Source organism: Nansenia antarctica (assembly GCF_963989245.1).
Source record: "Nansenia antarctica genome assembly, chromosome: 3".
Lineage (NCBI taxonomy): Eukaryota > Metazoa > Chordata > Actinopteri > Argentiniformes > Microstomatidae > Nansenia > Nansenia antarctica.
Window position 1 is genome coordinate 37,363,899 of NC_137688.1, and position 25,764 is coordinate 37,389,662.

The window sequence follows — 25,764 nt, forward strand, 5'->3', positions numbered from 1 at the left end:
GGGAGAGAGAGAGAGACACACACATACAGAGACACACACGAAAGGGTATTGAATGGATAATTGAGAGTGACCCGTTGTTTTTGTCTATGCCTCCGACCAGGGATCAAAACAGAAGGGTATTACATTTGCATGGCCGCGGTAATCAATCTCTCCCAAAATGGAGGGAGGGAGAAAAGAGTGATCGGCTTGTGGTTTTAAGAGTCAGCATCATTTTCAAGGACCAAAGATCAATACATGCATTTTATTTCACTACTGTTTAAACATTCAATGTGTGTCTTATGAGGTAGTCAATCTGCTCGGAATGTGTCTGTAAAGAAAGCACCTTAGATTGCTTTCTTGTTTTCTATATCCATCTTCTTCCCTCCCTTTTGTCAATCTTGTTTATTCTTTCAGGTAAAGTCCAAGTGAAGAGTTCGGACATACAAGTTGGTGATCTCATCATTGTTGAGAAGGTATGTGTCCCGCCAGGGGAGGCCGTTGGAGGACGGGGTCATTGTAAAGCATGGAAGGGAATGAGGGATGGTATCAAAACACCAGCCTCCTCTCTTACATACATACATACATACATACATACATACATACATACATACATACATACATACTTGATGCACACATACATACGTATACACATACAGGCATACATACTGTAGCCCTTATAGGTGCCTTTTAAAAGTCATACCACAGGTTGACAGTTATGTGACCTAGTTAGTGCAGCTCGTAAAAAGACAAATCAAAAGACGATAACCAAATACCCATACAGAATGTACATTAATCCATCCATCCATCCAATACATGACAGATACAATCCCAGTAGGAAACACAGTGCTTCTGTGCTACGCAGTCCTGTAAATAAAGTGCTTTTGAGTATCACATGACCCTGACTGATTCATGTGATTGGCTTGCCTTCACTGCCTGGTCAAGGAAGTGACCTTGTTTAATTATTCACCAACATCTCAGGACTTGTGTTACTGTGCTTGCTAACATCGCACTTGACACCCTTCTCATGGAGTAGCGCGCCCCCTTTACAGTCTTATTTTATAGTTCTAAATGTATGATAAATGTATTATAAATGTTGAAATAAATGTTTGTTCGTGTTTTTTTTCTTGGTATAGAACCAAAGGATCCCTGCATTTTATAGTTCTAGATGTGTGATGAATGTTTATAAATGTTGAAATAAATGTTTGTGTTTCGTGTTCTTTTTCTTGGTATAGAACCAAAGGATCCCTAAATGTTATAGTTCTAGATGTGTGATAAATGTTTATAAATGTTGAATAAATGTTTGTGTTTCATGTTTTCTTCTTGGTATAGAACCAGAGGATCCCTGCAGACATGGTCTTCTTAAGGACATCAGAGAAAGCAGGTGAGTTGCTGCAGGTCACAGCCACACTAGTGCGTTTGTGCTTTCATGACTGATTGAGTCAATGGTTTCTCTATGGGAGACGTCCATTGACGAGACAACAGAGACAGCAAGTCTCTGTATGCGTCCATTATTATTAAAAAAAAAATCAAACAGAAAATGTTTCGTAGGAGTTGAACTTCTGACAGACCACACTGCACGTCATTATCCTCCGTTCAGCCAATCACAAGCGAGGAAGCGATCACAACTTTTTGTTTTTTTGTTTACTTCCAAATCCCGTGATTAAATCAGACAGTGACTTCATACGTTTGTGTCTGTTTTCTGACAGACGACGGGGTCATGACCCTGGCCTCAGGGAAGGACCTCTTGTCCTGGATGCTGTGAAAGCGCATCATGGAAAAACACAACAGAGAGAGATATCATGTGTGTCATTAGATTAAATTGAGTTAACATTAACCGGCCTTCTTTGAAGTGACATGGTCATATGAGTCATTTCCAGGAGAAGGGAGAGTAATAACAGATAAGTGTTATTAGATGTTCCAGTTAGTGAGTTTCTGCTTTTGTGGCGGTCATGTTCATTACAGGTCCTGTTTACGGACGCTCTGGGATGACTGAGCAGAGCAGGGGAGGCCGGTGCAGGTAGAAATCGGAGGACGCACTCACTGTAACGCATGGAACGATGTTTGATTCCACTCATTCAGTTCCATGCAATGAACCCCTCCTCCGATTTCCACCTGCGCCAGCCTCGCCTGCATCATAAGATAGGGTACAGCAGTTGAAAATATCCAAATAAAACATACATCAAAGATGCATCTGATCCTAGTAGAGATCACATGATAACATGACATGAAAACACTGATTTCCCATGATGCACCACCTCATCCCTCAGGGTCAGCTCACCCCAGACGGTCCCACGGCCGCTCACAAGCTTTCTGGAGAAAGAAAAAAGTCTTTAATTGAATTTTACACCACTCTTAACCAGACAGACTAACCTTAACAGTAGACAGGATAATAACTAATAACATTATGTCTCCAGGAGAACACGGCCCACCACAGTCCCGTTCATGTGTTAGATGTATCAGGGAAGGATGAGCATCTGGGAAGGTACTTTCACTTGATTCACTGGCACATCACATTCTTACGGCTGGTCAAAACGTTCGATAAATCAAACTTGTATGAAGACTCACCTCGGGTTAAGACCGCAACAATGGTGGCCTGTGTGTCTCCATCGTGGAGCGGAGGTCAGCGGCGTCGCCCCGCGGTGTTCTACACTATCTGTAGTACAGTCACAAGGGGAGGCTGGTGGAGGTCGAAATCGGAGGACGGGCTCATTGACATGCGTGGAACGGAATGAGGAATGGTCAATCAGACACGTTTTTTGATACCATTCCTCATTCCATTCCATGTATTACAAAAACATAGTCCTGTCCTGTCCTGTCTTCTCCTCTCCTCTCCCCTCCTGTCCTGTCCTCTATTGCTCCATCCTGTCCTGTCCTCTCCTGTCCTGTCCTCTCCTCTCCTGTCCTGTCCTCTCCTATATGCCAGACTCCTCCCATCCAGTGACTGATGATGTAAATACCAATTAATCAATTGCAACCCCCTACTACCTACACACACACACACACACACACACACACACACAATCGGATCCCAGCTTCTCTCTAAGAGGTACCTAGAGAAATAAGGACCCAGGTCCTCATTTCCATCCATCTCTGATGTGTCTATAATATAACGGCTAGCAGGCAGCGCAGATGTCTTTATGCCTCACACTGTGCGTGCGTGCGCGTGTATGTCTCTGTCTGTCTGTGTGGACTAGCGATGTGACCACAAGTCATCATCGTACCCGAGGAAGGAAAACATGAATCATTCCTGGCCAGTGTGTCTTCCATCATCCTTAACCCCCCCGGGGCCGTTTACACCTGCCCTTTACCCTCTCCTGTCAGACAGGGGCCCCCATCCGTCAGCTTCATATAGAATATTACCTCGGATCAATACAGTTCACCAGCGTAGAGCTTTCATAGGGCTCTCATGGATGGATGACTCGCTGGCTTTCTCCTCATCGTTTAACACACGTGATGAAGCCTTAGCTGTAGATCCTGTCCATTCACACCAAAATACTGTCACTACAAATACATATGCTTTGGATGGATGGATGAATGAATGAATGAATGACTTTATTTATGGCATTAGGAGGCAGAACATTCAACACACACACACACACACACACGCACACACAATGTTTATTATTGACCATGTCAGTGTTTGCCATGTGTGCTTGTTTTAGAATGGTTAAATGAACTGAACTAAAAGCATCACAATATGTGTGTTTGTGTCTTCTCTAACATAACAGAGTGTGTGTGTGTGTGTGTGTGTGTGTGTGTGTGTGTGTCTTTTGTAGGTTCCTGCTTCATCAGGACGGACCAGCTGGACGGGGAGACGGACTGGAAGCTGAAAGTGGCTGTTGTCTGTACACAGAGACTACCTGCCCTGGGGGTGAGTATGTACACACACACACACACACACACACACACACACACACTGTACACAGAGACTACCTGCCCTGGGGGTAAGTATATACACATTCATACACACACACACACACACACACACACACACACACACACATGCATGCAACACGCACACAGATTACCTGGGGGGTATTCCATCAACGTCACAAAAGGAAAATCCAGGCTTATTTTCATAAGTCTCGAGAGACTTATCAAAATAAGCCTGGATTGTCCTTTAGCGACATTGATGGAATACCCCCCAGCACTGTATGTGTGTACACACAAAGACAAACACACACACACCCCTGCACTGGGGTTATGTATGTGTTAAGATGGTGTTGTCTGTACACAGATATTAGCTGCACTGGGGGTAGGGTTGCAAAAGGGCGGAAGGTTTGCAGAAACCTTCCTTGGAACCTTTCCATGGGCCAGGGAGTTTGGGTCTTCCCCTCTTACCAAAGCACATGGGGGCACTTAGTGTTTTGTTTTCAATTGGTGGAAATTACATGAAATAAGCTATTTGAAGAATTCCAGGTCTTTGTAGTGAGTTTTAGTGGAAACACTGCCATCTAAAACGTTATGTCTGCATTCAGACCAGGGAGGCAGGGAGGAAAATCACGTTGACGACCGCCAAAACTCCCGGGAAAATAATTCTAAAACAAATGCATGCTGAAGGGATAAAACAATGGCAGTAGAACATTCACTGTGAAAATGATTCTTTGGCCTTCACAGGCTAATTGCTATTTTATCGTTTTGTCTACTGAACCCTGGGTAATATGCCATTTAGCTGATGCTTTTAACCAAAGCGACTTACACTGCATACACTTTTTAGTATATATGGTCCCATAAATGGGCTCTGTCTGGTCTCTGGTTCTAGAGTGTCTGGTCTCTGGTTCTAGAGTGTCTGGTTCTAGAGTGTCTGGTCTCTGGTTCTAGAGTGTCTGGTTCTAGAGTGTCTGGTCTCTGGTTCTATAGTGTCTGGTTCTAGAGTGTCTGGTCTCTGGTTCTATAGTGTCTGGTTCTAGAGTGTCTGGTCTCTGGTTCTATAGTGTCTGGTTCTAGAGTGTCTGGTCTCTGGTTCTAGAGTGTCTGGTTCCAGAGTGTCTGGTCTCTGGTTCTAGAGTGTCTGGTCTCTGGTTCTAGAGCAGGGGTCGGCAATAGGCGGCCCGTGGGCCATTGCTGGCCCGTCACCAATAATATTTGGCCCAGCAGATTATTTTGAGAATCCCCTTCTTTTTTTCTTTTTTTTTCTTTTTTTTTTTACAATATCGGACCGACAGTCCCACACCACGCCTATAATGTCCGAATAGAGAATCGACCTCCACCTGAATAATGCGTATTGTACTTTTATTCATGTTGAGAGTGAATGACACAGGGACAGACAATCAGGCAGCGAAGCACACTGACGCTGAACCCCTCATAGTGAATCATAAGTAGGTGGACAAGGCGTGGTGCTGAAATAGCGTGTGTGGTTTGAAAAAAATAACATCAGCTCATTAAATCATTCAAACGTAATGTTTACGTATGTGACTGCAACACACATATGAACAGTAACAAAGCAAATTCTGTTTAATTTTCTGAAAAACATTGACAACAAAATCGGCGCAAAAGTGGTGGTAGGCCTATGCTCCTGAAACGACAGAGCAAACGCGCTATTAGGGATAATAAGTACAATGAGCCATAAGCCATTCATTCAAAATATACAAAATACAATTAGGTTATTAAATACAATAACGACAGGCTTGGTACTCACGTAATGTGAAAAGTGGCATCTCCCATCGGTCAGTATTTGCTTGATATCTGGTGATATTGACGTCACTTTAATCCGCGGTTGTTTTGAAAACTAATAATATTCTTGATTTGATTATTGATAATAGTGATAACTTGAGTGTTTTCAAAGGGACATTTATGCAGGTTTGTAATAACGGACACTGTATTTCAAATTAATTAGAGAGAGTCTCAACTATCGCAACTCTATAGTTTATGCACCGCCGCAACCTTCTTTCTACGATGCAACGATCTCCTGTAAGGGGTTCAGAGCTGTCTGGAGTTCCTCCTGGATTGACACAAAACTTTACTGAGGAGATTTCTGGACTAATTTGACAGTCCCACTATGCTTTCATACTCAGTGATTACTAGGGGTGTAACGGATCACCTAACTCACGGATCGGATCGTGTCACGGATTTTGAGTCACGGATCGGATCATTTTTCGGATCAACACAAAACATATATATTTTTAAATAAAAACAACATTTTCCTTGAATTCTGTAAAAACACCACTTTTAATGTGTGAAACAAAAAAACAACATTCAAGATGTCAAAACTGATATATATATCACATATATATATATAACATCTATATATAACAACATATATATAACAACATATATATAACATCACTGCTGCAAAGTAACAGAGTACTTTTTTTGCGTGTTTACACAATCACCCAGGCTGCTTAGCGGGTGATATGACGTGATATAATTGGGACAGAGATGAGTGAATGAATGTTGTTGTCAACTCAGTACACATGCAGAGAGTGAGAATAAAGCGCACATGATTGTTTTTCTACCGGTTACATTTGAATGAATGAATGGTCTTTATTGTCATTGCTACAGTACAGGTACCAAACAACGAAATTTAGGAGGGGTGGCTCCCCTGGTGTTAGGGAAAAAAAAAAAAAAAAAAAACGGTTTTGCTATTGATCCGCGGTACACATGCGTTCCGAACCGTGGAGGGCGATCCGAACCCACCCCTAGTGATTACCCCTAGTGATTACTAATTAATAAGACCATTATGATAACGACATGGATCCATGTTGAGATGTCCGCGAGACATGCAGAGATTGTTTGTTATTTGAAGGGTATACTGCCATCCGCAGGCAGTTTATTTTTATTTTTTATGCATCAATCGATTCCTCTCGTGCGTCTTTATCACATTCATTGACGAAAAGGACGACTCGCATGTATAGAAAGGGAACATTGTGAGCACGGAAAATGTGAGTCTCACAACGGCTTTGCATTGATGAAACGTAGGATGAACGTATAGTTCGCTGTCCATTCCTCTTTAAATGCCCTGTTTTCACCGTCAACTTTCCTCTTTAGACCTTTGGAGAGTGACATGATGTTTCTCTTGCTAGCAGGTTAAATGTTTAGCTAACTTCACCCGACACGCAAACAACCAATCCAATAATAATGTGACCTTGTCTGGGAGGAGGGGGGAATAATTATCTGAATAAAACTATGTTAAATAATTATTAGAATAAGTTAGGCTGCGATACATCGTCAGTCCACACATTTTTTATTCAAAACTATGGAAAAGGGTGAAACTACGTTTCAACGTTGTTGAGAATCACAACACAAACTCGCTAGTCAAGCCTAATACTGCAACGTAATGGATTGGACTACTACCTAGTTAACTATAACACTACTTTACATTGTTAGCAGGCTCACAAAACAAGCTGTGTTAGTTGACTAGCGATGTGTACAAGTATTAGAACGTGTCACATTTTTTAAACAATCAATTACTTAAATTAGCCTTTGATTATGTTCTGGCCCGCCATCTAGTGGCTCAAAAAAATGTTGGCCCGAGGCCAAACCTAATTGCCGACCCCTGTTCTAGAGTGTCTGGTCTCTGGTTCTATAGTGTCTGGTTCTAGAGTGTCTGGTTCTAGAGTGTCTGGTCTCTGGTTCTATAGTGTCTGGTTCTAGAGTGTCTGGTCTCTGGTTCTAGAGTGTCTGGTTCCAGAGTGTCTGGTCTCTGGTTCTAGAGTGTCTGGTTCTATAGTGTATGGTTCTAGAGTGTCTGGTCTCTGGTTCTAGAGTGTCTGGTTCTAGAGTGTCTGGTCTCTGGTTCTATAGTGTCTGGTTCTAGAGTGTCTGGTCTCTGGTTCTAGAGTGTCTGGTTCTATAGTGTATGGTTCTAGAGTGTCTGGTCTCTGGTTCTAGAGTGTCTGGTCTCTGGTCCTAGAGTGTCTGGTACTAGAGTGTCTGGTTCTAGAGTGTCTGTTTCTAGAGTGTCTGGTCTCTGGTTCTAGAGTGTGGTTCTAGAGTGTCTGGTCCTAGAGTGTCTGACCGTGTCTGGTTCTAGACTGTCTGTGTGTCTGGTTCTAGAGTGTGGTTCTAGCGTGTGTGTGTGTGTGTCTGGTTCTAGAGTGTCTGAGTGTGTCTGGTTCTAGAGTGTCTCTGTGTCTGTGTTCCGTCAGTAGGAGAAGGTACCTAATTCTCCACTGGGGGCTCAGTAAGCTAATCCTCAACCAGCCCCCTGCCATGTTCTCACCACGAGAGCAGAGAGCACTGCTCCACTCTCTGCTCCAGCAGGACTGAGGGGACTCGCTGCTCAGAGGTCGCCTGGCTGAATAATTTAATGTTTACAATCAATTGTGTCCACGCCTGGCGTGATGCTGCAGTCAGACCTCTGAAGGGTCAGAGCTGAAATCGAGCTAGTAGCTGCTACTATGTAGGGGGTTGGTAAAGACTGTGTGTGTGTGTGTATGTGTCTCTGTGTGTCTCTGTGTGTGTCTCTGTGTGTGTCTCTGTGTGTGTGTGTGTGTGTGCGTGTGTCTCTCTGTATGTCTCTCTGTGTGTCTGTGTCTGTGTGTGTGTCTGTCTGTGTGTGTGTGTCTGTGTGTGTGTGTCTGTGTCTGTGTCTGTGTGTGTGTGTGTGTGTGTGTGTGTGTATCTCTGTCTGTCTATGTCCATGTGTGCGTTTGCTGTTATCTTCACCCAAGTGGTTTAATTGTTTTTGAGGCAGGCACACACACCTTTCTGACATGGTCATTTCGCCCCAACTCCCTTGTAGCAGAAGATTTCTTTAGTGACCATCAACATTAAAGGGACACTTAATCACAAAAAAACATTTTCACATAATGTAGACACAGGTACAGTGCAATTTGTTTGTCTCTGCAATGACAATAAAGTTGAATCTAATTGAATCTAATCAACACCTGGGCTTTCACCTAATCTCCCTGTTGGACGACTCGGGAGGTTTTATTTGAGGTCTGAGGTGAGTCGTTGATGATTGAGGTGAAGCACCGTCTTCATGTCTGTCTGTCGTTTCTCTTCCTCTCAGGACCTGTTCTCCATCAACGCCTACGTCTACGCCCAAAAGCCTCAGCTGGACATCCACAGCTTCGAGGGAAACTTCACCAGGGTAAGAAAGAAGTGTCTTGCTGACCGACAATAACGCTCTCAAACCAACATTTAAAGGGACATTTCACTTTAAAATCACTATTTTCACATATGTAGACAAGTGATGCATAAACACAATCGCTCTATCTCCACCAAGCCCACCGATCACAGGCAGGTCCTCCCTGCTCCCATCCCTCCATCCATCCATCCCTACTTCCATCCCTCTTTCCATCCCTCCATCCCATCCCTCCTTCCATCCCTCCGTCCCATCCCTCCATCCCCTCCTCTGTGATTTCTTTATTAATAGCAGATTCACAGGCAGGTCCTCCCTGCTCCCATCCATCCATCCATCCATCCATCCCTCCTTCCATCCCTCCTTCCATCCCTCCTTCCATCCCTCCGTCCCATCCCTCCATCTCATCCCTCCATCCCCTCCTCCTCTGTGATTTCTTTATTAATAGCAGATTAGCGCAGCCCCCAGAGAGAGGCGAGCCCCGATACAAAGAGGGTCTTTGTGTCGCGGCCTTCACTCTTGGCCACCCACCAGGCTGAGTGAGCTAGCACTTCCTCTCCCTCTCATTCATCCTGTGCTCCCCGGCCTTCCCTTTGCATAACGTGTGCTTTTTTACTCGTAAGCGGGGGAAGGAAGAAAAAAACAAAAAGAGAAAAAAAAAAGAAATTGGTTCCCATAGACCCTCTTCAAGTGAACTTCTTGTCTTTCTTCCTCTTTGTTTTGTTTTATACCTTCTTCTTCTTCTTCTTCTTCTTCTTCTTCGTCTTCGTCGTCTTCTCGAGAAGGAGAAGACGTATTTCTTGGATGGATATGAAACTTTCTGTTTCGGTGTTCCTACTTTCCTTACATTCAGCAGAAGAAGAGCAGAGAACCAGACCAATGGAGGAGAGGGGGGGAGGGATGGGGGATGGGGGAGAGCGTTTGGGTGGGGGGGGGGTGATGATGTCAATGTCAAAGCGGTCAGGCGTTTCGACCAGCAGCGGGCGCAGAGCCATGTGTTTTTCATGCACCTCTACTTCTCTTCTTCTCTGTGTTTCTCGTGAATTGACAGGATGTGGCCGGTTAGGTATCATAATTATCATATCAGGCAGGGCAATTTGAGCTGAAACCCGAGACCCCCCCCGGTCTCTGCACTCCTGACTCAAGCTGTTTCCAGCATACATCTTTATTTAAGTATTTAGGGAGAGAAGGGGGGGGGGGGGGGGTGGTGGTGGTGGTGGGGGGGAAAATCATACCACTCTGAAACAAGAAGCTCTCTGGGGAGTTATTTATTGCTGAAATCTCATCTGCACTCTGCGCTCTCTCAGTCTGTTCTGTTCTAAAGCAACCTCTCCTATCACCCGTAGTTTACGTTATTGATAAGATAAAAATCTACTTTTAGTGTCACTGAACAGAGCACTTAAGTACTGAGACAACGAAATGTAGTTTGTGCACACGTCTCCCCCCCACCCAGGGAGAACAGAGCTCTGGTCTTTGGGCACAGGGTCAACCATCTTCGGCTGTCCTTGGAGCAGTTAGGGGTTAAGTGCCATGCTCAAGGGCACGACGGTAGTGGTAGGCACCTTAGGTACGATGCCGGCAACCCTTCCAGTCACCAGCTCACATCCGGCTCCCTCCTGGGATTGGGATCGAACCGGCGACCTACCGATTGCTGGCCGGCCTCTCTAACCCCTAGGCTACATGCAGGCCTCTCTAACCCCTAGGCTACATGCCTCTCTAACCCCTAGGCTACATGCCTCTCTAACCCCTAGGCTACATGCCTCTCTAACCCCTAGGCTACATGCCTCTCTAACCCCTAGGCTACATGCCTCTCTAACCCCTAGGCTACATGCCTCTCTAACCCCTAGGCTACATGCAGGCCTCTCTAACCTCTAGGCTACATGCAGGCCTCTCTAACCCCTAGGCTACATGCAGGCCTCTCTAACCCCTAGGCTACATGCAGGCCTCTCTGACCCCTAGGCTACATGCAGGCCTCTAAGAAAGGAGACTCAAGTATGAAGCTTGTCTTGGGACCTGGGGTGGCAGGGTGCTTGTGGACATGAATCGTGCTGAATGGGACAGCCTGGCTGTATTGGACTGTGGGGCAAATAGCCATTATTCACAAGGCATGCCCTGGCTTTACCCACTCTCACACACACACACACACACACACACACACACACACACACACACACACACACATTGTTGAATGTTTGATATGTTGAATACGTTTCTTCTCTTCTTTTCCCTGCAGGAAGACAGTGACCCGCCCGTCCATGAGAGTCTGAGTATAGACAACACACTCTGGGCCAGCACCGTGGTGGCATCTGGTGGGTGTGTGTGTGTGTGTGTGTGTGCATGTGTCTGTGTGTCTGTGTGTCTGTCTGTGTGTGTGTCTGTCTGTGTGTCTGTGTGTCTGTGCCTGTGTGCCTGTGTGCCTGTGTGCCTGTGTGTCTGTGTGTCTGTGTGTCTGTGTGTCTGTGTGTGTGTGTGTGTGTGTGTGATTGATTTCTGCCTCTCCCCCTTCACCATATACTGTCCCCTCTGTCTCCTAATTGAACCCTTGATTAAACCATATGAGTGATGAGACACAGTGTGATAATGGTAAAATGGGAGTCATGTGTGTGTGTGCTTATGTAAGCCTCTGGGCTCCTCCACCCCCAGTCAAGCTATTCCCCACTCGTCAGTGGAGAGTGTGTGACCCTCTCAGCCAACTCCACACCACATTGATCTGCGGTGTCCCTCTCCCCCTTGGCCTGACCTTGACCATGAGTACACACGCTCACACACATGCACACGCCCACAAACACACACACACACACACACACACACACACACAAACCCTCAAACTCAGACTGATGCAAGAGCATAGACATACACACACTCACTCACTCACTCCGACACACTCACACACACAATCATTCTCAGACTGATGGAAGCGCACACACACACACACACACACACACACACACACACACACACACACACACACACACACTCACTCTCAGACTGATGCAAGAGCACACACATACACACACTCACTCACTCACTCCAACACACACACACACACACACACACACACATTTATTCGCAGACTGATGGAAGCACACACACACACACACACACACACACACACACACACTCACTCACTTTCAGACTGATGCAAGAGCATACACACACACACACTCATTCTCAGACTGATGGAAGCGCATACACACACACACACACACACACACACACACACACACACACACACACACACACACACCTCTGACATCATCCCTGCATGGGTATGTCATTGTCCACCACAGAACTCTCCTTCCCTTTCACCAATCAGACACCCGATAGCCTCCAGTCTCCTGGGCTATTAAAATGCTCCTGATACAACACCCGTCTCCCTCTCCTCCTCCTCCTCCTCCTCCTCCTCCTCCTCCTCCTCCTCCTCCTCCTCCTATGAGCTGGAGTCAAACTGTGAGGAGTTATTCACATATTTAAATGAAAACTCTCCTAGGTTGCATGTTGTGCCACTTACCATTTGTCACACGTTTGCCCTTTTCTCCCTCAGTCAAGTACGGTGATGGTTCATTAGGCTACTCTCCATCCATCATCTCCTCACCTTCCTCACCCACCTTCCACACCCACCTTCCTCACCCATCTTCTCCCCTGCCTTTCTCTCACTCTCTGATTCTCTGTAGTTTTCCCTGTTTTCTTTAAACCCTTTCCCCACACTCCTTCGCTTCCTCTCCTCCACCTCTTCCTCCCTCACCTTCCTCTCTTCCTCCGTCCCACACCTTCCTCTCCTCTTCCCTTCCTTCTTCTCCTCCACCCTCTCCTCCTCGTCTTCCTCCCTCTTCCCACCCCCCCCCCCCCTTTCTCCCCCTCTTAGCCTTTATAGCTGGGGGACTGCACCAGAGGCTGTATTTAAGTTTATTAGTGGCCTCTTTGCTCTCCCATTAAGCTCATGTAATATTAACGGCACATTCGTCTTCCGTAATAAGGCCGCCTTAACAAATTGGCAAATAAAGACGGTGGGGCATTGATCTGCTTTTATGAGCTTCCATGGGAGGGAGGGGAGGTGGTGTGGGCCGCCCAGGAGCCTATCTATCTGTGGGGTTGAGTGGCTACGTTAGGCCGCATCGCTAACACCACCACCGCCACCGCGCCATCAAGGGTCAGCGTTATTGTGTTGCTTTTCATGCCGTTCGTCTTATGTGACAGAGATGACCGTGAAAGGGGTTTGTGTTTGTGTGTGTGTGTGTGTGTGTGTGTGTGTGTGTGTGTGTGTGTGGTCCAGTTAATGAGGAGCATAACTTTCCCTGGTCCCTCTGCTTGGCAGGCACGGTGATAGGGGTGGTGATCTACTCAGGAAAGGAGACCCGCAGTGTTCTCAACACCTCCTCAGCCAAGAACAAGGTGAATTTTATTTATTTATTTTTTAAGACATTTTGTTCCTCAGCGAGATGTGTGCTTGTGTGCGTCCGTTTGGTGTGTGTGTGCGCGTGTGTGCGTTAAGTAAGAAAGTATTTGAATAACCTCTTAGTGCATAACTTCTAACATTTCTTGATGTAATTTCCTTTTTTAGAAAGATGGAAAAACCCACAGACAAATTCTTCAATGACACAATTACCGTAATTAGATTTCAGTGGTTAGGCAATAGATGTAGTAAATGTGCTGACATGTGAAGTCACTAAAAGTTGTATCATAGAGCTGAACTTGAAAAGCCCAGATCTCCCCATCCTGTCTGCTTCCCTTCGGCCGTTAATCAGTAATCAGTCACAACGGAGAGAGGTGATTTTTTAACCTTGACTTCCCAGATAAAGTTGGACCTGTCAATAGAAAAGGTCGCCGGCAGATGTTAATTAACCAAGAGGGAAATTAACCAATCTAGGATTTAAATGACATTTTCAGCAGAAAGTTAATCCTGCAGAATCCCTATTGAGTGTCCCGTCCCCCCCGATTGAGGAGATTAATGATGAAAATACCCTTCTAAATATAACATTTTACCTTGAAGATCGTCAGATTAACGTAGATAGACGTGGGTCAACTGATAGAGGGGTATCGATGAAACAGATGACATTGTTGTAGTTTCTGAAAAATAGCATAACAGCGTAAAAAAAAAACTGGAGTATATTGTTGTCCATACATATAAACTACATAGTGGCTAGAGGTACAGTACATGTATGTAGTGTAACTATGGGCCGGGTTCACAGACAAGGCATAAGCCTAATCCTAGACTAAAAAGCATCTTCAATGGAGATTTTACATTGAAAGTGTGATTTAGTCCAGGACTAGACTTAAGCCTTGTCTGTGAAACCGGACCAATATGTTTTATGTTTCTCTGTTCTGCCTAAATAGGCACAGTATAGGCCACTTTAATTTGGTACGGTTGTGTCTGTGTATAATTATGGCTGTGGTACTGTACACCTTTTGGAGGGAAATGACCTGATGAAGACCCTTGTTGGTTCCAAAAGGATGCCTGTCTTAGGGCCGGTTTCACAGACAAGGCTTAAGCCTAATCCTAGACTAAAAAACATCTTCAATGGAGATTTTACATTGAAAGTGTGATTTAGTCCAGGACTAGGCTTAAGCCTTGTCTCTGAAACCGGCCCTTAGTCTGTTAGTAAAGCTACGCAGAGTAGCGTCTGAGTGTGCGGGTCCTACCTCAACTGTAACCCTCACATGTGTGACTCAAAAGTCCTCCCCAACAGTCTTTTAGGTTCAAGTTCAAGTTTCCAGTTTATTTGTCATTACATCATATACAAGAACACAACTCAACGAAATGCTTCAACATCAACCGTACAGTATAATAAATCAAAAAAGTATTATGAGAATCTCATAATCTCAATAATATCTCAATAATATCTTGTATTTTATGCACTCAAAGTAATGACAGTTGGTAACAGTAATACAGTACTGTTACTGGGTTAGCTAGGTTTCGTAAAAAACTGCAGCATGACGTTCCAAAGAAAAACAAACTCTCGTCTGTTGACGCCGTCTCTCCTCCCTCGCTGCGGCGACGGTGGGTTTTTGACACCCGTCCCTTTAACAAGAGAACGCTGAGGTTGCCGGTAGGACGGCGATGGGGGTGGCCGGGCCGGCGTTGTATGTGTAAGCTCCACGCTGAGAGGAATTCAATATTTCAAGGAGGATGATGTCAGAAGTGCCGATACAGAGACGGAGATTGGGGAGGAAGTCGATACGGCGCGGCTGAAGTCACAACGGAGCGGTTTGGCCTCATATAATCTGTTGTGACACCGGCTGGGACAGCGGCTGCTCTTGATCTCGCTGTCAGCGCCCGTCAGGGGTGAGCGTCACTCTTTGGTCTCAAAGTTGTTACTCTGACTGAGGGTGACGGAGTGTCAACGTTGTTACTCTGACTGAGGGTGACGAAGTGTCAACGTTGTTACTCTGACTGAGGGTGACGGAGTGTCAACGTTGTTACTCTGGCTGAGGGTGACGGCATATCAACGTTGTTATACTGACTGACTGAAATGAATTGTGTAGAGATACAGATACATTTTTTGTCACAATTCACAAGTAACATTTTCACCAACCGTGTTCCCTCGTTAAAGCCTGTCCTCTTAGGTGTGTTAGTGACTAAATGCCCTCGTACCATCATGGCCGTCTAATCATCCCCTGCTTTCACTTGACTTATTCACCCCCTTCTCCTCTCTCCCCTGCGACTGTTCTCTACTGTAGGTAGTTACTGCAAATGAGAAAATGTCCTCTGTTATCTTTCCTGATAAAATAAGGGTTAAACAAATACAATAACATATAGAAACAATATCCAAACCAACAATTTCTTCCTCTGTAGATGAGGTTTTTACCTCTTTTTTTTTTTAAAGTCCCAATCATCTGGGACTTTATTGACTGTACAGTACTGCGCTGCTGCTGAAGTTTCAGGCTGTAACTGTAGGGTTAGTGTACTCTCACTTTCACTCAATGAATATTCATGTATGTCCCAAGGCAGCAATTCTTCATCAAATTACACGCACACACACACACACACACACACACACACACACACACACAGAGAAATACAAGCAACACAGGCCGATTAAATCAATCCTTTCACTTTTAATGGGTTTGGGATGAATGGACTTAAATATGCACTTTTTTATTCATTGATAGCATCTTTAGGTTGAGGTAATTGAGTCCCCTTCTTCCCCTGACTGAAATGAATAATGACTTCATCTGATCCCCTGCAAGCCGCAGACATTTCGGCCGGCCATTGTTCGGCCTGAAGGGGATCCCTGCTTTTCAGGCATGCACTGTGTCCTCTGTCTTAATTTTTCTTCGTTTTAATCCGACTCCAAACCCCCTATTTTTCTCAATAGCTCAAGCATGAACCATGTAGTGAGGCACCAAGGGTGGGGAGGAGGAGATATCTGCCCCCCCCCCCCTCTCCTCCTCCCCTCCTCCTATGCTTCCCTACACTGGGGGGGGGGGGGGGGATTTAACTACAGCTGATAAATCAGTCACTGGGGCTCCCAGCATTCCCAGTAGATCCCAGATTTCTCTGGGGAATGGGGCCAGTAGGAGCTTAGGCAGCGCTGGAATTCTCCTGCTTTTTATATGTATACCCCCCCCGCCCCCACCCCTACCCCCACCGGCCACCCCATCCTCCCCCCTTTACAAACCAGCTCCTTTATTTGGGGGGAGATGTTATGTTTTGCTGATTTTGTGAGCGTAGTGCGGAGATGAAAGACCTCTGTGTCTCGGGCCTTCGCTGCGAGTCCTGCCAGAGGGGACGGACAGGCACCTTCTCTTTTTTCGACATCGCTTTCCCACATGTCTCCATTGGCTGGGCGATGCACTCGAAAAATAAAGGAAATCTTTTACCCCTTTTGAAGAGAAGCCATTTCAATATGGGAACTTTTTTCTTTCTTTTTTTTTTTTCTTTCTTTTTTTTCTTTCTTTTTTTTTATTATATCCTCCTCCGGCGGTATTCAAGGAGGGTCGTGACAACAATGACGTTTATGGTTCACCAGGAAGTGCCACCAACAAACTCATCTGTAGTGTGTACATGGTTTGCATGATAAAAGGCTCCAGTTTGAGAACTTTTCCCCTGATTATTCCTTTGTTTTTGTCTTGGAGGGGCACATTATTAGACGCCAGGAAAGGGCGGGGGGGGAGGTGGGGAGGTGGGCGGAAGAATTCTAGAATTCAATGGGCTTTCACTTGAAAACGAAATGCTGCTTTAGTGTTGAGAATGAAGAGCCTATAACTTATGATCACAGTATATAACTGAAAAGAGGTATACTTGGCGATGATGTTGCCACGGGAACTTGGATGACTTAAGATATGTTTCCGATTCACCCATCGAGACGATTCTGTCGCTCGATTTGCAACGGGATAGCCACCGCAAGCAAACTGTCTCTGCTGGTAGTTACCCCTCTATGTCGTATCGGGTTAGGGTTCTAGTTAGGGTTAAGGTTATGGTTAAAGGTTTGGTTAAAGTTGGGGTTAAGTTAGGGTTAGGGTTAAGGACAGTGTTATTAGATTGTTTAGTCACACTGTCAATAGGATGGTGTTTAGAAAAGTCAGTTTAGTCTGTCCTCTTTCTTCCCTGCCCTGTGTACCGTATGGTCTGACCCCTGACCCCTATGTCCCGTCCCCCCCCTCTCCAGGTGGGCCTGTTGGACCTGGAGCTGAATCGGCTCACTAAGGCCCTGTTCCTGGCCCAGGTGGTGCTGGCCGTCGTCATGATAGCACTGCAGGGCTTCGTAGGCCCATGGTTCCGGAACCTGTTCCGCTTTGTGGTTCTATTCTCCTATATCATCCCCATAAGGTACAATACAGTGCTGCGTTCCATCTCTCTGCTCTAGAACCCTGCAAACAAAATGACATCCCTATGACCTCCCTATTGCACCCCTATGACCTCCCTATGACAGCTCTATGACCTCCCTATGACAGCTCTATGACCTCGCTATGACAGCTCTATGACCTCCCTATGACAGCTCTATGACCTCCCTATGACAGCTCTATGACCTCTCTGACAGCTCTATGACCTCTCTGACAGCTCTATGACCTCCCTATGACAGCTCTATGACCTCTCTATGACAGCTCTATGACCTCGCTATGACAGCTCTATGACCTCCCTATGACAGCTCTATTACCTCTCTATGACAGCTCTATGACCTCACTATGACAGCTCTATGACCTCCCTAAGACAGCTCTATGACCTCCCTATGACAGCTCTATGACCTCCCTATGACAGCTCTATGACCTCCCTATGACAGCTCTATGACCTCTCTATGACAGCTCTATGACCTCGCTATGACAGCTCTATGACCTCCCTAAGACAGCTCTATGACCTCCCTATGACAGCTCTATGACCTCCCTATGACAGCTCTATGACCTCCCTATGACAGCTCTATGACCTTCCTATGACATGGTTTGTAGACTTCTGGTTGGCTGGCTGGCTGGCTGGCTGGCCGGCTAGCTGACTGACTTGCTGACCTGCTGGCTGACTGGTTGACTGACTGGCTGGCTGACTGGTTGACTGACTGGCTGGCTGACTGGTTGACTGACTGGTTGACTGACTGGCTGGCTGACTGGTTGACAGACTGGCTGGCTGGCTGGCTGGCTGGCTGTCTGACTGGCTGTCTGACTGGCTGTCTGACTGTCTGACTGTCTGACTGGCTGTCTGACTGTCTGACTCTCTGGCTGACTGGTTGACTGACTGACTGACTGACTGACTGACTCACTCACTCACTGACTGACTGGTTGACGGTCTGTTTGTGTCTGTTTAGCCTGCGTGTCAACCTGGACATGGGGAAGTCTGCGTATGGTTGGATGATCATGAAGGACGAGAACATCCCCGGCACGGTGGTGAGAACCAGCACCATCCCTGAGGAGCTGGGCCGTCTGGTGTACCTGCTGACGGACAAAACAGGTACCGCTACAACCAATCATTGAGGTTGATTAATGATTGATTGATTGATTGATTGATGGCTGATATGGCCAACTGAACAACCTACTGGATATACCAATAAGGTTTCAGTTTTCCTCTGCTTATTTATTTACATCATGTGACCTGTTTTAGAACAGGTTTGTGTCCCGACTGTACAGGTATGCTCAGTCAGAGGTGTACAGGCCGGCGTCGGGGTCAATTCCATTTCAATTCGGATAAGTGAACTGAAATTCCAATTCCAAATTTCCTCTATGCTTTTCACTGAGGGGAAATGTAGAATTTGAATTTCTGTTAACTCCGGGAGTTGAATTTAATTGAAATGGAACTATGCCCCTGGTTGCCTCCTCTTGACTCTTCTGTAGATCTAATGATTGCCTTCTCTGAAACAAGACGGATGTTGAATCAGCGTGATGAACGCTCCCTGTGGCCCAGACACGGTTCTTTGTCTTACTAGCTGCATAGGAACAGATTAGCCTCTACCTACCTATTCATCTCAGTTGATAGTAACTTAAACCACATGGAAAAAAACAAAACAAAAAACAAAACATAAAACCAATCCATTAGAATGGGATAACCTTGGGTCTCTAATGTTATTGGAAGGTGCTTACCCTCTTTAATTAGGTTCATGCCCCATCAATACACTCTGACAAGCAGCATCCATTAAAACCAGGCTGTACTCTCGTTATCGTTTGTTTGGTCTGAATGTTTGTTGTTTGACAGAGAGGAGAGGAGAGGAGAGGAGAGGAGAGAGAAGAGGAGAGAGAGAAGAGGAGAGAGAGAAGAGGAGAGAGAGAAGAGGAGATGAGGGAGAGGAGAGGAGGGAAAGGAGGTAGGGGAGGGAGAGGAGAGGAGAGGAGGGAAAGGACAGAGAGGAGGGAGAGGAGGGAAAGGGAGGAGAGGAGGGGGAGGAGAGGAGGAGAGGAGGAAGAGGAGAGGAGGAAGAGGAGAGGAGGAAGAGGAGAGGAGGGCTAGGAGAGGAGGGAGAGGAGGGAGAGTACATATGGGTAATAATGATTAGATTAGGTGAACGAGTGGTGAGCCACATCCTCCTGAGGGTCCCATGACGCATGTTACATTTTAGGCATTCTTGTGGTGACAAACGTCGTTTTATTTGAACACTGTCCTCAAACGACCGTGTGTTCTCCATGAGGACGGCTCCTTACTGATAATATTCACTCACAGAACACTTTATTAAGAATACTATTACTACTACTGGGTAGGGCCTCCCTTTGCTCTCAAAACAGCCTCAATTCTTCGTGACATTGATTCCACAAGATGTTGGGGAACTTGGAAACTTCAGGTGCACTTTCTTTTGCTGTGAATCTCCCGTTCTACCACATCCCAAAGGTGTTCTATTGAATTCAGATCCGGTGACTGGGAAGGCCACTGAAGAACACTGAACTCATTGTCATGTTCATGAAACCAGTTTGAGACGACTTTCGCTTTGTGACATGGTGCATTATCATACTGGAAGTAGCCATTAGAAGATGGGTACTTTGTGGCCATAAAGGGATGCACATGGTCAGCAACAATACTCTAATAGGCTGTGGCATTCAAGCCATGATTGGTATTCACAGGTCCAAGTGTGCCAAGAAAACATTCCTCACACCATTACACCACCTGAATGAATAAGAAGGTGTACAGGTGTTCCTAATTAAGTGTTCAGTGAGTGTACATTATTATCTGAAGATTTGTGTGGCCAGAGGAATATTTTATTTGATGAAGCATAACTACCACGATTATGAATAATGCTCCCTTTCAAACAGTAATTTGCCTGCGCTGAATATGTTCGATGATCTGATATTTCTGTGTCGGACACAAAGCCAGCAGTAAGGGTGTTCATGCGTGACCCTGTGTACTGTACAGAAGGACTGAATGGACATTACACACCCGCTGCTGCTCCTTGAGTCAGGACAGGCATTTCAGTCATCTCATTAACCCTTTTCTTTACCGCTGAATTCATCTATGAATGAATGACTTTATTCAACATATTTGAAATACAAATAGAGTTGCCTTAGCTTTCATTTCAGTCAATAACCCATTTCTTTACCACTGAACGAACGAATGAACGAATGAATGAATGAACGAAGGAACGAAGGAATGGATGGATGAATGAACGAACGAACGAACGAATGAACGAACGAACGAACGAACGAACGAACAAACGAATGAATGAATGAATGAATGAATGAATGACTTTATTCAACATATTTAAAATACATATAGAATCTCCTCAGCCTTTTGAGTATGTCTTAAAAATCATATGTGTCCGAACTAATGTTGCAAAAGTCCCGTAAGTTTGGGAAACTTTCCTCAAATTTTCAACGTTTTCATTTTTTCATTATTGAAACCAAACTTTCCCAAAAGGCACTCTGACGCAGAACGAGATGATCTTCAAGCGTCTTCACCTGGGGACAGTTTCCTATGGGACCGACACCATGGATGAGATCCAGAGTCACATCGCCCAGTCATACGCACAGGTAATACTCCACCACCAGTCACACACACAGGTAATACTACTATACCAGTCACACACACAGGTAATACTACTATACCAGTCACACACCAGTCATACGCACAGGTAAGCATCATCGTTAAGAAGAATGTGTTCTTCACTGACCCACCTGGATAAATCAAGATTCAATCGAAACTAAAACCTCTCCAGCTCCACCACATCGCCTCTGTCTTGACCTCCGTATAGTTCATTCATTCATGACATTGTTGTGTTTGTGAACAACAATTTGTTCTTAACTGACCCGGTTGTCATGTATGGTCAAAACTCACATCCTTTAGTCGATATCTGGGGGACGGAGTAAAGTCAGTATTGAATGAATAGAGCCCCGCCCACTCGGACGCTCCGACACGCTTTTATGAAAACGTCTTCTTATGAAACACATGTTTCCATCTGACAAGGATCTTCCCTCAGGTTATTTCCTACACTGACCCCCCCCCCCACCCCCCTCCTGGATTAAATAAAGATTAAATAAAAACTAAACCCTCTCCGCCTCCACAACTTAGACTCTCTGCTTCTTTATATTGTTCATTCATAACATGAACCAACTCCCTGAGCGTCCCACCACCTCCTGCAGCAGTACTGTACAGCATTGGAAATCAGCGCTTCACTCTCCGGCTGGTGCTTCTCTCTCTCTCTTGCCGAAGGAACGATATAGTTAATTTACATTGAAATGTTTTGGCATTTAGTAGACTCCTTTATCCAAAGCCACTTACAACAAATACATTTGTCTAAATAAGTGAATCATCTATCCATCAGTCATCATAAGAAAAAGTAATCTATGCTAGGGCCAGGGGCCATTGGGAGTCACAATGCTAAAAGGAAAATTAAGATGTTTAAAAATGTTTAGAGTATTTAGAGTAAAGAAACAGTACAGGGAGTTAGTTGGGATGAAGAGGTCTTACAAGGGTCAGTTAAGGTGTAGCCTGAAGAGATAGGTCTTCAATCTACGGCGGAAGTCTCTGGCCAGCTCTGAACAGCTGCTCAGAGAGCGCAGCGGGCATCTGCCCCTGTGCCTCTTCACGTCTGAGATCCGCTGATGAAAGATGACAGTCTTTCTTAGCCCCGCTGCAACTGGCAGCACTGCCGCCGCCCTCTCATTGATTTACTGTCTGTTGGTTTTCATGTTCTGTTTATTAGCCTGATGATAGGGGAGGGTCGCCGGGTCCCTGCTACATGACTGTCTATCATAATCATATAAAGGAGACGGGAGGAGGGGACTGGAGGGGGGAGAGGGAAGGAGGAGGAGGAGGAAGAGGAGGAGGAGGAGGAGGAGGAGGAGGGGAGGGGAGGGGAGGGGGGGGGAGAGAGGAGAGGAGAGGAGAGGAGAGGAGAAGAGAAGGGATGTGAAACATGTTGGTAGTGACAGCTGGGCTGGCAATGGAGAGCTCTCGTACCTCTACTCTGTCTCCCTGTCAAGCAGCCTACTCCTGTTGATCATGAAGGGTTGTCATTTTGCTCCCTCCCTCCCTCCCTGCCTCCCTCCCTGCCTCCCTCCCTCTCTAGCAGGGAGGAGGGTTAATAAGCAGAAATCATCCGCTCCAGCGAAGCACATCAACCCTGTCAAACCCTGCTGGCACAGTACAGTGTAGTGGTTCTCCCCTCCACTCCCTCCGCCCCTCCGCCCCCCCCTCCCTCCCCCTCTCCCTCTATCCCTCCCTCCCTCTCCTCCACTGAGTTAAACTGATGGGCGTAGCATAGCTGTTTCTGTCGGCGGGAGCAGAAGACATAAAAGCCCTCAAAGCAGATATGACAGAGAGCCGTGGAGGCAGCGTTTCACCTAGCGCTGCTGCTGTCTGACAGGGTGTCAGGTGAACAGCGCCTGGCTGAGGTACCGGCGTCGGGTTTAATCGAGGTGGTGCGTTACGACTGTAACAGCTCAGTTAGGTTAGTGAGAGGGATGTGCCATGCTTTAGTGTGGTCCTCTGTGGCTCAGTTGGTAGAGCATGACGCTAACAATGCTTAGATTAATATGTACCATATATACTGAAAAATGTAAGTCGCTTTGGATAAATGCGTCAGCATATATTATTCTATGTTTTATTATTTATTATATCCTGTTCTACAGTGTGTGTACAGTAGCTAGTGGGTGATGTAATGAAATAGAGATGTTGAAACTCCATAAGCAACTTAGATAAGTCAGCACGGATAATAATTAAATAATAACAAATCAAATAAATAAAAGAGTCTTTATACATGGCCTGGTTACAGTAATTTAATTTGTGCACCAAACAGACAAACACTCATGTTATCAGTGCTTTGTAAGGAAAGACCTTGTTTTGAAACAGTCTAAAAGGGAGTCGGGTTTCCCGTTGTCACCATCAGCGGAGGCTGGTGAAGGTAGAAATCGGAGGATGCTCAACATTGAGCAACAAACATGATCACATGGCCAGTGGTATTGGTGCAATTGGCAGGAATGTCCACCAGAGCTGTTGCCCGTGAATTGAATGTTCATTTCTCTACCATAAACCGTCTCCAAAGGCGTTTCCGAGAACTGGAACTGGAATTGGAATTGGAAACGACTTTGGAGACGGCTTAAAAATTGTTTTGAAAAATTTGAACAAAAACAGAAGTGTTGCGTTTATATTTTTGTTCAGTGTAAGTGTTTCACAAGTAGCTAAATGGTCCATTATTAGATTCCAACATTTAATTTGATTGGTCGATTGGCTCTCGTCCACAGCAGGTGAGCGCCGTCCAGTCCAACGGCAGCAGCACAAGCTCCACCCCCTCCAGGAAGCCGCAGCCGGCGGCGCCGAAGGTCCGCAAGAGCGTCAGCAGCCGCATCCACGAGGCGGTGAAGGCCATCGCGCTGTGCCACAACGTCACGCCCGTCTACGAGGCCCACGCCGGCGTCACCGTGGAGACGGACCAGGCCGAGGCCGACCAAGACTTCAGTGACGAGAACCGGACCTACCAGGCCTCCAGCCCTGACGAGGTCAGCCTTCAAACATAACTTTATTTATAAACTACCAGGCCTCCAGACCCAATGAGGTCAGGCTCTCCACTTCAAACATAACTTTATTTATGAACTACCAAGCCTCCAGCCCCGATGAAGTCAGCCTCCACTTCAAATCAAACTTTATTCTTAAACCGTGTTTCGTACTGAAATACAGTGCATTGCACTTCCCCCCAAAAAGATAAGAAACTGTTAAAATAAGGCACATCTCTATCAATGCCAGCTGCACCCAACAAAGGTCAGTCAGAAGGTTCAGACCCCACAGGGTTCTATGTAATGCTCTGTAGTAGATACTAGATTATTATCGTTGTTTTATATAGTCAGTTGTCTCTGACTACAGGATATGACCTGGCCAGGACAAAAAGCTTTCTTATTTGCTTGTAATAGCCTATAACCCATAACTACGGCCAGTAACTAGGGCCAAGAGTTCTTCCTAGTCAGGTCACATGCACAGGAAAAACTCCTGACCCCCCCCTATCATAGTCATAACGGCTATTCCATGAACCCCCCCCCCCCCCCCGAGGTCAGAGGCCGTGAACGTGCTTTCGGGAGGTGAAGTGTTTTTAATACACAACGTATTTCTTCCGGAGGATTTATTGCTCTAATTGAAGGAAGAATCTGGAGCGATAACGACTCCAACGGCCGCCCTGCAGCTCGCCTTCCTCTGGCTGTGAAACCCTAGCAGGCGAGGCCGGCGTAGGCGGAAATCGGAGGCCTGGGGGGGGGCTCGTTGGTGACGCACGGAACGGAATGAGGAACGGTATCAAACACAAGTGCTTTATGAATGGCTGTGATAAACCGCTGTGATTCCGGTCCATGCATTACAACGAGCCCGGCCTCCGATTTCTACCTCCACCAGCCCCCCCCCCTGGTGTAACCTTATAGTTTATGACCGAGGCGCTAACTCACCCTGTTATTTACTAGCCTCTTCGAATGCTAATATGAACACTGCTACCAGAGGAAAACCCCCCAGACAGACCTGGATGAATATCACATTCATACTCAGGGCACAAGTAAAGTAAAAGGTCTCTCTTGTCATAATTCATTTTTTAAAGAGATTGTTCAATAGATACCGAAGAATAAGATAATGGGCCCATTATAATGTACATACATACATAACATAACATACACACGGTTCAGGGGCCGACTCAGTGCGAAGCCTTTGTGAGGCGTTAGTCTACCTATCCCCGGACTCCCACACCCTGTTTCCCCGGGCCGGTCTCCCCTCGCAGTCAGAATGAAGAGATAACAAGGTAACAAAAGATAAATCTCCCTTTTCCCTTTTTTTTCCTTTTTTTTTTCGGGTCCTGGAATTGCCTGTCCCGTCCCGGCCTGTCCCGTCCAGACTTGACGTGTATATTTATTTATTTCCTGGTACGCGCCGCTCTATCTCCCCC

The 25,764-nt window shown here is 45.9% G+C and overlaps 1 protein-coding gene across 2 annotated transcripts in view; it reads left to right on the forward strand.

Annotated features, from left to right (window-relative positions):
* atp9b (ATPase phospholipid transporting 9B) overlaps nucleotides 1-25,764 on the forward strand; it is a gene marked incomplete at its 5' end in the record, with an annotated part of 59,689 nt that overhangs the window by 16,457 nt on the left and 17,468 nt on the right. For both annotated transcript variants that reach the window (XM_080525847.1, XM_080525846.1), the window contains 10 exons: nucleotides 394-452; nucleotides 1,309-1,360; nucleotides 3,756-3,850; nucleotides 8,933-9,013; nucleotides 11,238-11,313; nucleotides 13,320-13,396; nucleotides 17,614-17,774; nucleotides 18,739-18,881; nucleotides 21,267-21,379; nucleotides 24,095-24,346. In XM_080525847.1, coding sequence (XP_080381973.1) covers nucleotides 394-452; nucleotides 1,309-1,360; nucleotides 3,756-3,850; nucleotides 8,933-9,013; nucleotides 11,238-11,313; nucleotides 13,320-13,396; nucleotides 17,614-17,774; nucleotides 18,739-18,881; nucleotides 21,267-21,379; nucleotides 24,095-24,346 — 1,109 coding nt within the window. The remainder of the gene's footprint in view (nucleotides 1-393; nucleotides 453-1,308; nucleotides 1,361-3,755; nucleotides 3,851-8,932; nucleotides 9,014-11,237; nucleotides 11,314-13,319; nucleotides 13,397-17,613; nucleotides 17,775-18,738; nucleotides 18,882-21,266; nucleotides 21,380-24,094; nucleotides 24,347-25,764) is intronic.